Source organism: Syngnathus leptorhynchus, chromosome 1 (genome assembly GCF_054491065.1).
Source record: "Syngnathus leptorhynchus isolate UIUO chromosome 1, UIUO_Slep, whole genome shotgun sequence".
Taxonomy (NCBI): Eukaryota; Metazoa; Chordata; class Actinopteri; order Syngnathiformes; family Syngnathidae; genus Syngnathus; species Syngnathus leptorhynchus.
This window is the reverse complement of record NC_141195.1, coordinates 14450546-14462847: the sequence shown is the minus strand read 5'-3', so window position 1 is coordinate 14462847 and position 12302 is coordinate 14450546. Positions and strand designations below refer to the sequence as shown.

Genomic DNA, 12302 nt, shown 5'->3' with positions numbered 1-12302 from the left:
GATATGGTTTGAAAGTCAAATTATAAGTGTGGTTTAGAATTTCAAATAAACTTTAGGATTTTGAGTTACAGTATTTATTGAGTAAATGTGTTTTGTCTGAATTATTACTTTACATTAGCAGAGTGGCGCAGCGGAAGCGTGCTGGGCCCATAACCCAGAGGTCGATGGATCGAAACCATCCTCTGCTAATTGCATTTTGATGAATTCAACTGCATGTCTTCTGGAGATGTTAAACACTCTGAAGCATCTTACTCAAATCTAAAGACATTTTTTGCTGTATGAAAATGAGGTTATGGTTTAAAAATAGGGTATCAAGTCCATGTTAAAGCTTAAAGGGTAACGTTTCAATTGGGGAGGTTTAAGCCAGGGATATGGTTTGAAAGTCAAATTATAAGTGTGGTTTAGAATTTCAAATAAACTTTAAGATTTTGAGTTACAGTATTTATTGAGTAAATGTGTTTTGTCTGAATTACTACTTTACATCAGCAGAGTGGCGCAGCGGAAGCGTGCTGGGCCCATAACCCAGAGGTCGATGGATCGAAACCATTCTCTGCTAATTGCATTTTGATGAATTCAACTGCATGTCTTCTGGAGATGTTAAACACTCTGAAGCATCTTACTCAAATCTAAAGACATTTTTTGCGCTATGAAAATGAGGTTATGGTTTAAAAATAGGGTATCAAGTCCATGTTAAAGCTTAAAGGGTAACGTTTCAATTGGGGAGGTTTGAGCCAGGGATATGGTTTGAAAGTCAAATTATAAGTGTGGTTTAGAATTTCAAATAAACTCTAGGATTTTGAGTTAAGGTATTTATTGAGTAAATGTGTTTTGGCTGAATTATTACTTTACATCAGCAGAGTGGCGCAGCGGAAGCGTGCTGGGCCCATAACCCAGAGGTCGATGGATCGAAACCGTCCTCTGCTAATTGCATTTTGATGAATTCAACTGCATGTCTTCTGGAGATGTTAAACACTCTGAAGCATCTTACTCAAATCTAAAGACATTTTTTGCTGTATGAAAATGAGGTTATGGTTTAAAAATAGGGTATCAAGTCCATGTTAAAGCTTAAAGGGTAACGTTTCAATTGGGGAGGTTTAAGCCAGGGATATGGTTTGAAAGTCAAATTATAAGTGTGGTTTAGAATTTCAAATAAACTTTGAGATTTTGAGTTACAGTATTTATTGAGTAAATGTGTTTTGTCTGAATTATTACTTTACATTAGCAGAGTGGCGCAGCGGAAGCGTGCTGGGCCCATAACCCAGAGGTCGATGGATCGAAACCATCCTCTGCTAATTGCATTTTGATGAATTCAACTGCATGTCTTCTGGAGATGTTAAACACTCTGAAGCATCTTACTCAAATCTAAAGACATTTTTTGCTATATGAAAATGAGGTTATGGTTTAAAAATAGGGTATCAAGTCCATGTTAAAGCTTAAAGGGTAACGTTTCAATTGGGGAGGTTTGAGCCAGGGATATGGTTTGAAAGTCAAATTATAAGTGTGGTTTAGAATTTCAAATAAACTTTAGGATTTTGAGTTACAGTATTTATTGAGTAAATGTGTTTTGGCTGAATTACTACTTTACATCAGCAGAGTGGCGCAGCGGAAGCGTGCTGGGCCCATAACCCAGAGGTCGATGGATCGAAACCGTCCTCTGCTAATTGCATTTTGATGAATTCAACTGCATGTCTTCTGGAGATGTTAAACACTCTGAAGCATCTTACTCAAATCTAAAGACATTTTTTGCTGTATGAAAATGAGGTTATGGTTTAAAAATAGGGTATCAAGTCCATGTTAAAGCTTAAAGGGTAACGTTTCAATTGGGGAGGTTTAAGCCAGGGATATGGTTTGAAAGTCAAATAATAAGTGTGGTTTAGAATTTCAAATAAACTTTAGGATTTTGAGTTACAGTATTTATTGAGTAAATGTGTTTTGTCTGAATTATTACTTTACATTAGCAGAGTGGCGCAGCGGAAGCGTGCTGGGCCCATAACCCAGAGGTCGATGGATCGAAACCATCCTCTGCTAATTGCATTTTGATGAATTCAACTGCATGTCTTCTGGAGATGTTAAACACTCTGAAGCATCTTACTCAAATCTAAAGACATTTTTTGCTGTATGAAAATGAGGTTATGGTTTAAAAATAGGGTATCAAGTCCATGTTAAAGCTTAAAGGGTAACGTTTCAATTGGGGAGGTTTAAGCCAGGGATATGGTTTGAAAGTCAAATTATAAGTGTGGTTTAGAATTTCAAATAAACTTTAAGATTTTGAGTTACAGTATTTATTGAGTAAATGTGTTTTGTCTGAATTACTACTTTACATCAGCAGAGTGGCGCAGCGGAAGCGTGCTGGGCCCATAACCCAGAGGTCGATGGATCGAAACCATTCTCTGCTAATTGCATTTTGATGAATTCAACTGCATGTCTTCTGGAGATGTTAAACACTCTGAAGCATCTTACTCAAATCTAAAGACATTTTTTGCGCTATGAAAATGAGGTTATGGTTTAAAAATAGGGTATCAAGTCCATGTTAAAGCTTAAAGGGTAACGTTTCAATTGGGGAGGTTTGAGCCAGGGATATGGTTTGAAAGTCAAATTATAAGTGTGGTTTAGAATTTCAAATAAACTCTAGGATTTTGAGTTAAGGTATTTATTGAGTAAATGTGTTTTGGCTAAATTACTACTTTACATCAGCAGAGTGGCGCAGCGGAAGCGTGCTGGGCCCATAACCCAGAGGTCGATGGATCGAAACCGTCCTCTGCTAATTGCATTTTGATGAATTCAACTGCATGTCTTCTGGAGATGTTAAACACTCTGAAGCATCTTACTCAAATCTAAAGACATTTTTTGCTGTATGAAAATGAGGTTATGGTTTAAAAATAGGGTATCAAGTCCATGTTAAAGCTTAAAGGGTAACGTTTCAATTGGGGAGGTTTAAGCCAGGGATATGGTTTGAAAGTCAAATTATAAGTGTGGTTTAGAATTTCAAATAAACTTTGAGATTTTGAGTTACAGTATTTATTGAGTAAATGTGTTTTGTCTGAATTATTACTTTACATTAGCAGAGTGGCGCAGCGGAAGCGTGCTGGGCCCATAACCCAGAGGTCGATGGATCGAAACCATCCTCTGCTAATTGCATTTTGATGAATTCAACTGCATGTCTTCTGGAGATGTTAAACACTCTGAAGCATCTTACTCAAATCTAAAGACATTTTTTGCTATATGAAAATGAGGTTATGGTTTAAAAATAGGGTATCAAGTCCATGTTAAAGCTTAAAGGGTAACGTTTCAATTGGGGAGGTTTGAGCCAGGGATATGGTTTGAAAGTCAAATTATAAGTGTGGTTTAGAATTTCAAATAAACTTTAGGATTTTGAGTTACAGTATTTATTGAGTAAATGTGTTTTGGCTGAATTACTACTTTACATCAGCAGAGTGGCGCAGCGGAAGCGTGCTGGGCCCATAACCCAGAGGTCGATGGATCGAAACCGTCCTCTGCTAATTGCATTTTGATGAATTCAACTGCATGTCTTCTGGAGATGTTAAACACTCTGAAGCATCTTACTCAAATCTAAAGACATTTTTTGCTGTATGAAAATGAGGTTATGGTTTAAAAATAGGGTATCAAGTCCATGTTAAAGCTTAAAGGGTAACGTTTCAATTGGGGAGGTTTAAGCCAGGGATATGGTTTGAAAGTCAAATAATAAGTGTGGTTTAGAATTTCAAATAAACTTTAGGATTTTGAGTTACAGTATTTATTGAGTAAATGTGTTTTGTCTGAATTATTACTTTACATTAGCAGAGTGGCGCAGCGGAAGCGTGCTGGGCCCATAACCCAGAGGTCGATGGATCGAAACCATCCTCTGCTAATTGCATTTTGATGAATTCAACTGCATGTCTTCTGGAGATGTTAAACACTCTGAAGCATCTTACTCAAATCTAAAGACATTTTTTGCTGTATGAAAATGAGGTTATGGTTTAAAAATAGGGTATCAAGTCCATGTTAAAGCTTAAAGGGTAACGTTTCAATTGGGGAGGTTTAAGCCAGGGATATGGTTTGAAAGTCAAATTATAAGTGTGGTTTAGAATTTCAAATAAACTTTAAGATTTTGAGTTACAGTATTTATTGAGTAAATGTGTTTTGTCTGAATTACTACTTTACATCAGCAGAGTGGCGCAGCGGAAGCGTGCTGGGCCCATAACCCAGAGGTCGATGGATCGAAACCATTCTCTGCTAATTGCATTTTGATGAATTCAACTGCATGTCTTCTGGAGATGTTAAACACTCTGAAGCATCTTACTCAAATCTAAAGACATTTTTTGCGCTATGAAAATGAGGTTATGGTTTAAAAATAGGGTATCAAGTCCATGTTAAAGCTTAAAGGGTAACGTTTCAATTGGGGAGGTTTGAGCCAGGGATATGGTTTGAAAGTCAAATTATAAGTGTGGTTTAGAATTTCAAATAAACTCTAGGATTTTGAGTTAAGGTATTTATTGAGTAAATGTGTTTTGGCTAAATTACTACTTTACATCAGCAGAGTGGCGCAGCGGAAGCGTGCTGGGCCCATAACCCAGAGGTCGATGGATCGAAACCGTCCTCTGCTAATTGCATTTTGATGAATTCAACTGCATGTCTTCTGGAGATGTTAAACACTCTGAAGCATCTTACTCAAATCTAAAGACATTTTTTGCTGTATGAAAATGAGGTTATGGTTTAAAAATAGGGTATCAAGTCCATGTTAAAGCTTAAAGGGTAACGTTTCAATTGGGGAGGTTTAAGCCAGGGATATGGTTTGAAAGTCAAATTATAAGTGTGGTTTAGAATTTCAAATAAACTTTGAGATTTTGAGTTACAGTATTTATTGAGTAAATGTGTTTTGTCTGAATTATTACTTTACATTAGCAGAGTGGCGCAGCGGAAGCGTGCTGGGCCCATAACCCAGAGGTCGATGGATCGAAACCATCCTCTGCTAATTGCATTTTGATGAATTCAACTGCATGTCTTCTGGAGATGTTAAACACTCTGAAGCATCTTACTCAAATATAAAGACATTTTTTGCTATATGAAAATGAGGTTATGGTTTAAAAATAGGGTATCAAGTCCATGTTAAAGCTTAAAGGGTAACGTTTCAATTGGGGAGGTTTGAGCCAGGGATATGGTTTGAAAGTCAAATTATAAGTGTGGTTTAGAATTTCAAATAAACTTTAGGATTTTGAGTTACAGTATTTATTGAGTAAATGTGTTTTGTCTGAATTATTACTTTACATTAGCGGAGTGGCGCAGCGGAAGCGTGCTGGGCCCATAACCCAGAGGTCGATGGATCGAAACTATCCTCTGCTAATTGCATTTTGATGAATTCAACTGCATGTCTTCTGGAGATGTTAAACACTCTGAAGCATCTTACTCAAATCTAAAGACATTTTTTGCTGTATGAAAATGAGGTTATGGTTTAAAAATAGGGTATCAAGTCCATGTTAAAGCTTAAAGGGTAACGTTTCAATTGGGGAGGTTTAAGCCAGGGATATGGTTTGAAAGTCAAATTATAAGTGTGGTTTAGAATTTCAAATAAACTTTAGGATTTTGAGTTACAGTATTTATTGAGTAAATGTGTTTTGGCTGAATTTCTACTTTACATCAGCAGAGTGGCGCAGCGGAAGCGTGCTGGGCCCATAACCCAGAGGTCGATGGATTGAAACCATCCTCTGCTAATTGCATTTTGATGAATTCAACTGCATGTCTTCTGGAGATGTTAAACACTCTGAAGCATCTTACTCAAATCTAAAGACATTTTTTGCGCTATGAAAATGAGGTTATGGTTTAAAAATAGGGTATCAAGTCCATGTTAAAGCTTAAAGGGTAACGTTTCAATTGGGGAGGTTTGAGCCAGGGATATGGTTTGAAAGTCAAATTATAAGTGTGGTTTAGAATTTCAAATAAACTTTAGGATTTTGAGTTACAGTATTTATTGAGTAAATGTGTTTTGGCTGAATTACTACTTTACATCAGCAGAGTGGCGCAGCGGAAGCGTGCTGGGCCCATAACCCAGAGGTCGATGGATCGAAACCATCCTCTGCTAATTGCATTTTGATGAATTCAACTGCATGTCTTCTGGAGATGTTAAACACTCTGAAGCATCTTACTCAAATCTAAAGACATTTTTTGCGCTATGAAAATGAGGTTATGGTTTAAAAATAGGGTATCAAGTCCATGTTAAAGCTTAAAGGGTAACGTTTCAATTGGGGAGGTTTGAGCCAGGGATATGGTTTGAAAGTCAAATTATAAGTGTGGTTTAGAATTTCAAATAAACTCTAGGATTTTGAGTTAAGGTATTTATTGAGTAAATGTGTTTTGGCTGAATTACTACTTTACATCAGCAGAGTGGCGCAGCGGAAGCGTGCTGGGCCCATAACCCAGAGGTCGATGGATCGAAACCATCCTCTGCTAATTGCGTTTTAATGAATTCAACTGCATGTCTTCTGGAGATGTTAAACACTCTGAAGCATCTTACTCAAATCTAAAGACATTTTTTGCTATATGAAAATGAGGTTATGGTTTAAAAATAGGGTATCAAGTCCATGTTAAAGCTTAAAGGGTAACGTTTCAATTGGGGAGGTTTAAGCCAGGGATATGGTTTGAAAGTCAAATTATAAGTGTGGTTTAGAATTTCAAATAAACTTTAGGATTTTGAGTTAAGGTATTTATTGAGTAAATGTGGTTTGGCTGAATCACTACTTTACATCAGCAGAGTGGCGCAGCGGAAGCGTGCTGGGCCCATAACCCAGAGGTCGATGGATCGAAACCATCCTCTGCTAATTGGATTTTAATGAATTCAACTGCATGTCTTCTGGAGATGTTGTTAAACACTCTGAAGCATTTTACTCAAATATAAAGACATTTTTGCTATATAAAAATGATTTATCTTGGACAGAAAAGTAGAAATTATGCATGAGCAAACAATGTATACGGTCTTGTTCGCCTATCAAGTGCACTCCACTGGGTCCAGTCTGATGTTAATATCTTATGACCTTCCTCCTCACTGGGTAAGACCCTATTTTGAAGCTGAGACGAACAGATCCTTCGGACAATGCCAAAGAATGCTTCATAGACGGTAATATGGACAGCTGAAGGACATTCACTGGTCTTCCTTTCTGTAATCAAACAAACTTATTGCATGGTACTGTGTAAAATGATACCTTTGAATCTGTGGACTAATCGGTATAAATTCAAACTGTCCAAATAATCTGTTGCTATAAAGCACAATTTGACTTTAGAACGTAACATTTTCAAACATCGTACGTGTTTTGGTTGATGTGAGGCGACTGATAAATTCTCAAGCAAGGGTGGGGTGAAGTTCAACATTTTATGAATAATGTGAGCAACAGTTAATAACAATGCCATCCAAGCAATGTTTTTCTAACAAACAAACAAACAAACAAACAAACAAACAAACAAACAAACAAACAAACAAACAAACAAACAAGCAAACTAACTAACTAACTAACTAACTAACTAACTAACTAACTAACTAACTAACTAACTAACTAACTAACTAACTAACAAACAAAAAAACAAAAAAACTCACTCACTCACTCACTCACTCACTCACTCACTCACTCACTCACCAACTAGCTAACAACGTGATGGAAACATTTTTTATTTTCTTTGGGGGGGTTAGGGTTAGGGTTAGGGTTAGGGTTAGGGTTAGGGTTAGGGTTAGGGTTAGGGTTAGGGTTAGGGTTAGGGTTAGGGTTAGGAGCGACAGAGACGACAAGAAAATCAGGAAGTGGAGTCTTTTTTGCGAGGAGAGGGTTGGGGGTCTCCAGGAATGTCAAAGCATCCTACTTCCGTGTGGGCCACCAGTGTGAAAGACAAATGGGCGTGAGAGCGATTTTCCTCACGGCAAGGTGCCTTCAGTGCAGGGCCTCCATAAAGACACACACGTACACAGTTAATGACGTCATTGGGAAAACAAGGTACTCCAAACACGTGCAGAAGCAGCAAGAAAATAAACAAAAATAAAAATACAACCTGACGTTTTTTTTTTCAATAAAGCAACCATGCCATTAATTTTGTTTCATTCTTTGTAACCACAGAAGTTACTCTCATTCCATCAGTACGGTAAGGTTGATATTTCTTTTCTACCCATCAGCTTGTTTCTGGATTTAATGCAGTTCTTTTATTCACTAATAAATAAGCTAACCAATTTAAAATGCGTATTTTATTTAAGTGTGAGTCAAATATGCCAAATCAATCATTAAAACACAGCATAAAGAGTTTCCCAATATTTTTGTTACATTACGCATAATTTGACAAATAGCACTAAAATGATTATTTTACAAATAACTTTTAAGAGAAATATATTTGTTATAATTTGTGTCGATTTATATTCACGGCAATAATAATAATAATAATAATAATAATAATAATAATAATAATAATAATGGGGGAAACAGGGCAGATTTAGAAGTAGAGGGGAAAATTTATTTTGGAACGTTTACTTCCATCTCAACATAAAAAAACGCCTGTGTAATTGATATCGTGAAGTTTTTAGGAGAAGGCTGTTACTGTTGACCAGTTAGAGCGCTCGAGGCGAACGAACACTGCAGTACTTATATGCGTATGACAAAATGCAAGAATAGAGTCGCATATCATAACCACTTTTATTCCGAAAAATGAATGTACAAGTGTAACGACTAACAATTACAAACGTTTCCATGAAAAAGTTCAGCGTCTCTACCAAGGTCTCCACATATTGTGCTGGGTGTTGCCATCTTCACTGGGACCTTTGGGGTGACATTTCTTGGGCGTAGCTCGTATTCTCTGGTCGTCCATCGTGGGGGCGGTGACCAGCCCACACCGTGTGGCCGCTCTATGCGTGGCCATTCGCGTGTTTTCACTCGGACGAAAATGAGACGCGCCGTGGGTCCTATATGAAGTCGCGTTGTCGTTCTTGGCTCTCCTCAGCGAGCCGCGCGTTTCTGCGAGGACTGTGTCGCTTTCCGTGGTCCTGGACATGTCCAGTTTTCCGGGCAACTGCGACATCTTGAGGCGCTGTCGGTCGCTCACTGTATCAGCCATCAGCAAATAGTGTTTGACGTTGGCCAGGCAGCTGTGAAAGCCTTTCTGGAAATCGGAAAGCTCCCCACGCGTGGATGGGACTGCAAATATGAACAATGCGTCAGAGTTAGGTTCGATACAGGCCAAATTTTTGCAATTCATATGTGCTGGCTTACACGTGTGAGATTTCTGAAGGTGCTTCAAATGTCTCACGGTGAGCTCCAATATGTCAGCCTTCTCCAGTTTGCGCTTCCGAATCTGTACAAGAAAAATAGCAAAAAATAGCATTCTTGTTAAAATGCTCATATTTCAACACGTAAAAAAATCGGCATAATTAACATTATTTGTTGCCCCCCCCCGATCACGTATCAAGAGTTGCGAACATTGTGCTGTTGTTTGTTTTTTCTCTTCATAACTGCCGTCAATTTTCAGTGGTCTTGTCTTCTGCAATGCGACTTAGTTTTGTATTCCATGAGGTTTAAGCACTTTGCTCAATCCTGTTATATTAAAATGTATTTCATGAATTTGGATTGTCTTGGATAATTCCTGTAAAATTATATTTTGGCCTTCAACTGTGTTCTTTTCTTTCCTTTTTTATTTTTTAATAATCTACATGAATCTGACATACTACCACAGTTTGAAGCATTGCCTGAACATAACATGATGACAATGTTTGGGTATATTCTTGTCTTATTCTTTTTCTAAAATGTTTTGAATGTTGAATATTGAACTATTGGACTGTGGAGCGACTATTCGCTAGATGAACGCTGGTTGAAATCCTTTATGCTTACAGTGCTGCTGTAGTGACTCTCCAGAAGACATTTCAATTGGTCCAAACACTTGTTAATACGAGCTCTTCGTTTCTTCTCCATCAGTGGTTTGGATACCTGGGTAATTCCGATAAAATCATTAATGCACTTGAGTCAACTTTTTACTTTTGTCAACCATTTTAGACGTACCTTATTTGCAGTGATTGAGTCGGACTTGTCCACACAGTCAGTAGATGCCACCATTCTGTCTTCAGCCTGGTTTTTAAGGGATTTTCCTTTCCTCTCCGCAGCCAGAAAGATAAAGTGGACCATGCCCGGGTTTATATAGACACATCCACTTAACATCTCAATGCAGGAAGTCCCCCCCACGCCCCACACCCTCAATCCCTTCTACGATAAATGGCTAAGCACTGCTGTCATTTGACGGCCAAAACCAAGCGCACACCCAAAAAGAGAAGAAAAAAAATCTGCTCATAATTATAGAAACTGGACAAATAGAAAAAACAAATGCCTTTCGCAAATAATAGCCACTCCCTAAACAACAATTAAGAAAAGGTAATTACTATTTCCATAATTTGAAAACCTAAAAAAAATCACATTTGTCATATTTTCGCACCAGTAGCCTGTTTCAAGTTGGAGCTATCTTTTAGAACACACATTTATTTGTTGCTATTGTTTTGTGCAGCATTTATAAATTAAAATGTCAAATTAAGCAAATGACTCGCATTGCAGTGGCATCGTGTGGGGTAAAAAAAAATAAGTAGCGTTAAAACCAAAAGTGAAAATTTATTGGCCATGATTCAGATTCTGCTTGGTCTTCTATTGACTCTTTAATTTGAGAGTTTCACGCCAGCTATAGTTGAAGGCAGCACCGTGGTAATTTTCGATGTGCCGCCACGCATCCCGATTTTATGGTAGCTACTGCGTGGCCCGATTAAGGTCCCACCTGCACTATGCTCGCATCACACAACCTGTTTGAGACAATATTTGTGGGTTCGCACCAAATTGTTTGTATTGCAAAGGGGACTTTGGGCAAGCGAACTCTGCTATTCATCGGCTATTGAGCGTCATGACTTTTTGTCTCCACACCAGGCTGTTTGGAGGGGGGCGCGGATGTACTTGGGTTAGAGGGGCACCGAGGAGAATTGTGAGCCGCCCCTTGTCCTCGGTCCCCCGCCTCGCGATTCTCCACACTGCTCCCTGAAAGGGGAGCTGGCTTGGGAAAGTGGACTTCACTGTGGCCCATTGCGCATCTTTTACGCACGTAAAAAGCAGCCTTTGAAAATATCAATGAGTGCGTCGGGAAGCTTTGAGACGCGGCATCAGCCACTCAAGAGCAAGGGCTCGCATTTTGGACTTGTGAGGGGGAGGCTTTCGAACTTTATGAGGGTCACGCGACTCAATGAACGTTCGATGCAGCTGAAGAAGGAGGGGCCCCTTCCCTGCATCAAATCGCACACGCACAAAAATACGTTCTCTATTCCTGGCACCTACGCGCACTAATGTCACCCATGCAAGTTACATTTCTCAAATTAGACCTACGTTTACCTCCTGAGTTTGCTAATAGGAAGAGTATGGGGCTAAATTTGCACATATTGTTCGCTTTGACCAGACTAAAAAAATACATTTGTTAAATTATACTGGATAGGCTACCCTGCATTTGACGCAAGTTAACAATAGACCCTTTTCCGATGTAAAACTGTCCCAGTCCTGTCCTTAAACCTGTGGCTTTCTGGTCGATAATGTCTTTTTTAAGGGAGAGATGCATGATGTATAGAATCTTTATAATATATTGCATCTCAAAGTAAAAAACCTGATGCTGCGATTTATATTTAAGTATGGCATTTATTTTATTAGTCCTGTCATGTCACGTGCACCTTCACCCTAGTTTTATTTGTCAGTTTGTGTTAAAAACATCTATGTTACTGTTTGTAAAAACCTTTTAAGATGGTATTCCTGCCAATACAAATACAGAACTTTATCGGATCAAATGCGCCCCAAATATTTTATTCATGCTTAAGTGTATTTTTTTAGCATTATATTTTAGTATCAAAAGCTTTTACTCTCTCAACTTGAGTTAACATTCTGCATTTTGGCGGATGATACAATAGTGAGGTGTTATCACAACATGTTATACTAACTCTACTCCATGCCTGCCAATCACAGTCGGATGTGTATATTGTCACGTCACGTCGCGGCTATGCAAATGACGCGTGTCCTGCTTCAAGTAAAAAAAAAAAAGAAATAAATAAAATCCTCCAACACTAATTGCGTAAAATGTACCGAATAATTGCAGGGCACAAATTTAATGCAATAGTGATGCGCGCGTAATCGGTATGAAATCTGGCAGAGGTGCTGCGCTCCAAGGCAGCTCTGTGGTGTCTTTTGTCCTCTTTCCACGTCACATTAGTAAGGTTTTCACGCTTGCTTTGGACACGGCACCGTGGCAGGGTCTGTAAGTTGTTCCTCAGAGAA

At 38.4% G+C, this 12302-nt stretch overlaps 1 protein-coding gene and 14 non-coding genes across 15 annotated transcripts; 14 read left to right on the top strand and 1 right to left on the bottom strand.

Moving 5' to 3' along the window:
* The first annotated feature begins 116 nt into the window (after positions 1–116).
* On the top strand, positions 117–188 carry trnam-cau (transfer RNA methionine (anticodon CAU)). Its single transcript has one exon. It is a non-coding gene; the product is annotated as a tRNA-Met (tRNA).
* Positions 189–852: 664 nt separating this feature from the next.
* Positions 853–924, top strand: trnam-cau (transfer RNA methionine (anticodon CAU)). The gene has a single exon. It is a non-coding gene; the product is annotated as a tRNA-Met (tRNA).
* A 296-nt stretch (positions 925–1220) lies between these two features.
* trnam-cau (transfer RNA methionine (anticodon CAU)) lies at positions 1221–1292 on the top strand. Its single transcript has one exon. It is a non-coding gene; the product is annotated as a tRNA-Met (tRNA).
* Positions 1293–1588: 296 nt separating this feature from the next.
* trnam-cau (transfer RNA methionine (anticodon CAU)) lies at positions 1589–1660 on the top strand. Its single transcript has one exon. It is a non-coding gene; the product is annotated as a tRNA-Met (tRNA).
* A 296-nt stretch (positions 1661–1956) lies between these two features.
* On the top strand, positions 1957–2028 carry trnam-cau (transfer RNA methionine (anticodon CAU)). The gene has a single exon. It is a non-coding gene; the product is annotated as a tRNA-Met (tRNA).
* Positions 2029–2692: 664 nt separating this feature from the next.
* On the top strand, positions 2693–2764 carry trnam-cau (transfer RNA methionine (anticodon CAU)). Its single transcript has one exon. It is a non-coding gene; the product is annotated as a tRNA-Met (tRNA).
* Positions 2765–3060: 296 nt separating this feature from the next.
* On the top strand, positions 3061–3132 carry trnam-cau (transfer RNA methionine (anticodon CAU)). Its single transcript has one exon. It is a non-coding gene; the product is annotated as a tRNA-Met (tRNA).
* A 296-nt stretch (positions 3133–3428) lies between these two features.
* On the top strand, positions 3429–3500 carry trnam-cau (transfer RNA methionine (anticodon CAU)). Its single transcript has one exon. It is a non-coding gene; the product is annotated as a tRNA-Met (tRNA).
* Positions 3501–3796: 296 nt separating this feature from the next.
* On the top strand, positions 3797–3868 carry trnam-cau (transfer RNA methionine (anticodon CAU)). Its single transcript has one exon. It is a non-coding gene; the product is annotated as a tRNA-Met (tRNA).
* Positions 3869–4532: 664 nt separating this feature from the next.
* On the top strand, positions 4533–4604 carry trnam-cau (transfer RNA methionine (anticodon CAU)). The gene has a single exon. It is a non-coding gene; the product is annotated as a tRNA-Met (tRNA).
* Positions 4605–4900: 296 nt separating this feature from the next.
* Positions 4901–4972, top strand: trnam-cau (transfer RNA methionine (anticodon CAU)). The gene has a single exon. It is a non-coding gene; the product is annotated as a tRNA-Met (tRNA).
* A 1032-nt stretch (positions 4973–6004) lies between these two features.
* trnam-cau (transfer RNA methionine (anticodon CAU)) lies at positions 6005–6076 on the top strand. The gene has a single exon. It is a non-coding gene; the product is annotated as a tRNA-Met (tRNA).
* A 296-nt stretch (positions 6077–6372) lies between these two features.
* On the top strand, positions 6373–6444 carry trnam-cau (transfer RNA methionine (anticodon CAU)). Its single transcript has one exon. It is a non-coding gene; the product is annotated as a tRNA-Met (tRNA).
* Positions 6445–6740: 296 nt separating this feature from the next.
* On the top strand, positions 6741–6812 carry trnam-cau (transfer RNA methionine (anticodon CAU)). Its single transcript has one exon. It is a non-coding gene; the product is annotated as a tRNA-Met (tRNA).
* Positions 6813–8733: 1921 nt separating this feature from the next.
* Positions 8734–10119, bottom strand: hes3 (hes family bHLH transcription factor 3). Its single transcript, XM_085923436.1, has 4 exons — positions 10017–10119; positions 9849–9944; positions 9234–9315; positions 8734–9158 (listed from the first exon to the last, which is right to left on the bottom strand). The coding sequence occupies exons 1-4, from the start codon at positions 10068–10070 to the stop codon at positions 8734–8736; spliced, it is 657 nt and encodes a 218-aa protein (XP_085779562.1). The 5' UTR covers positions 10071–10119.
* Positions 10120–12302: the final 2183 nt, after the last annotated feature.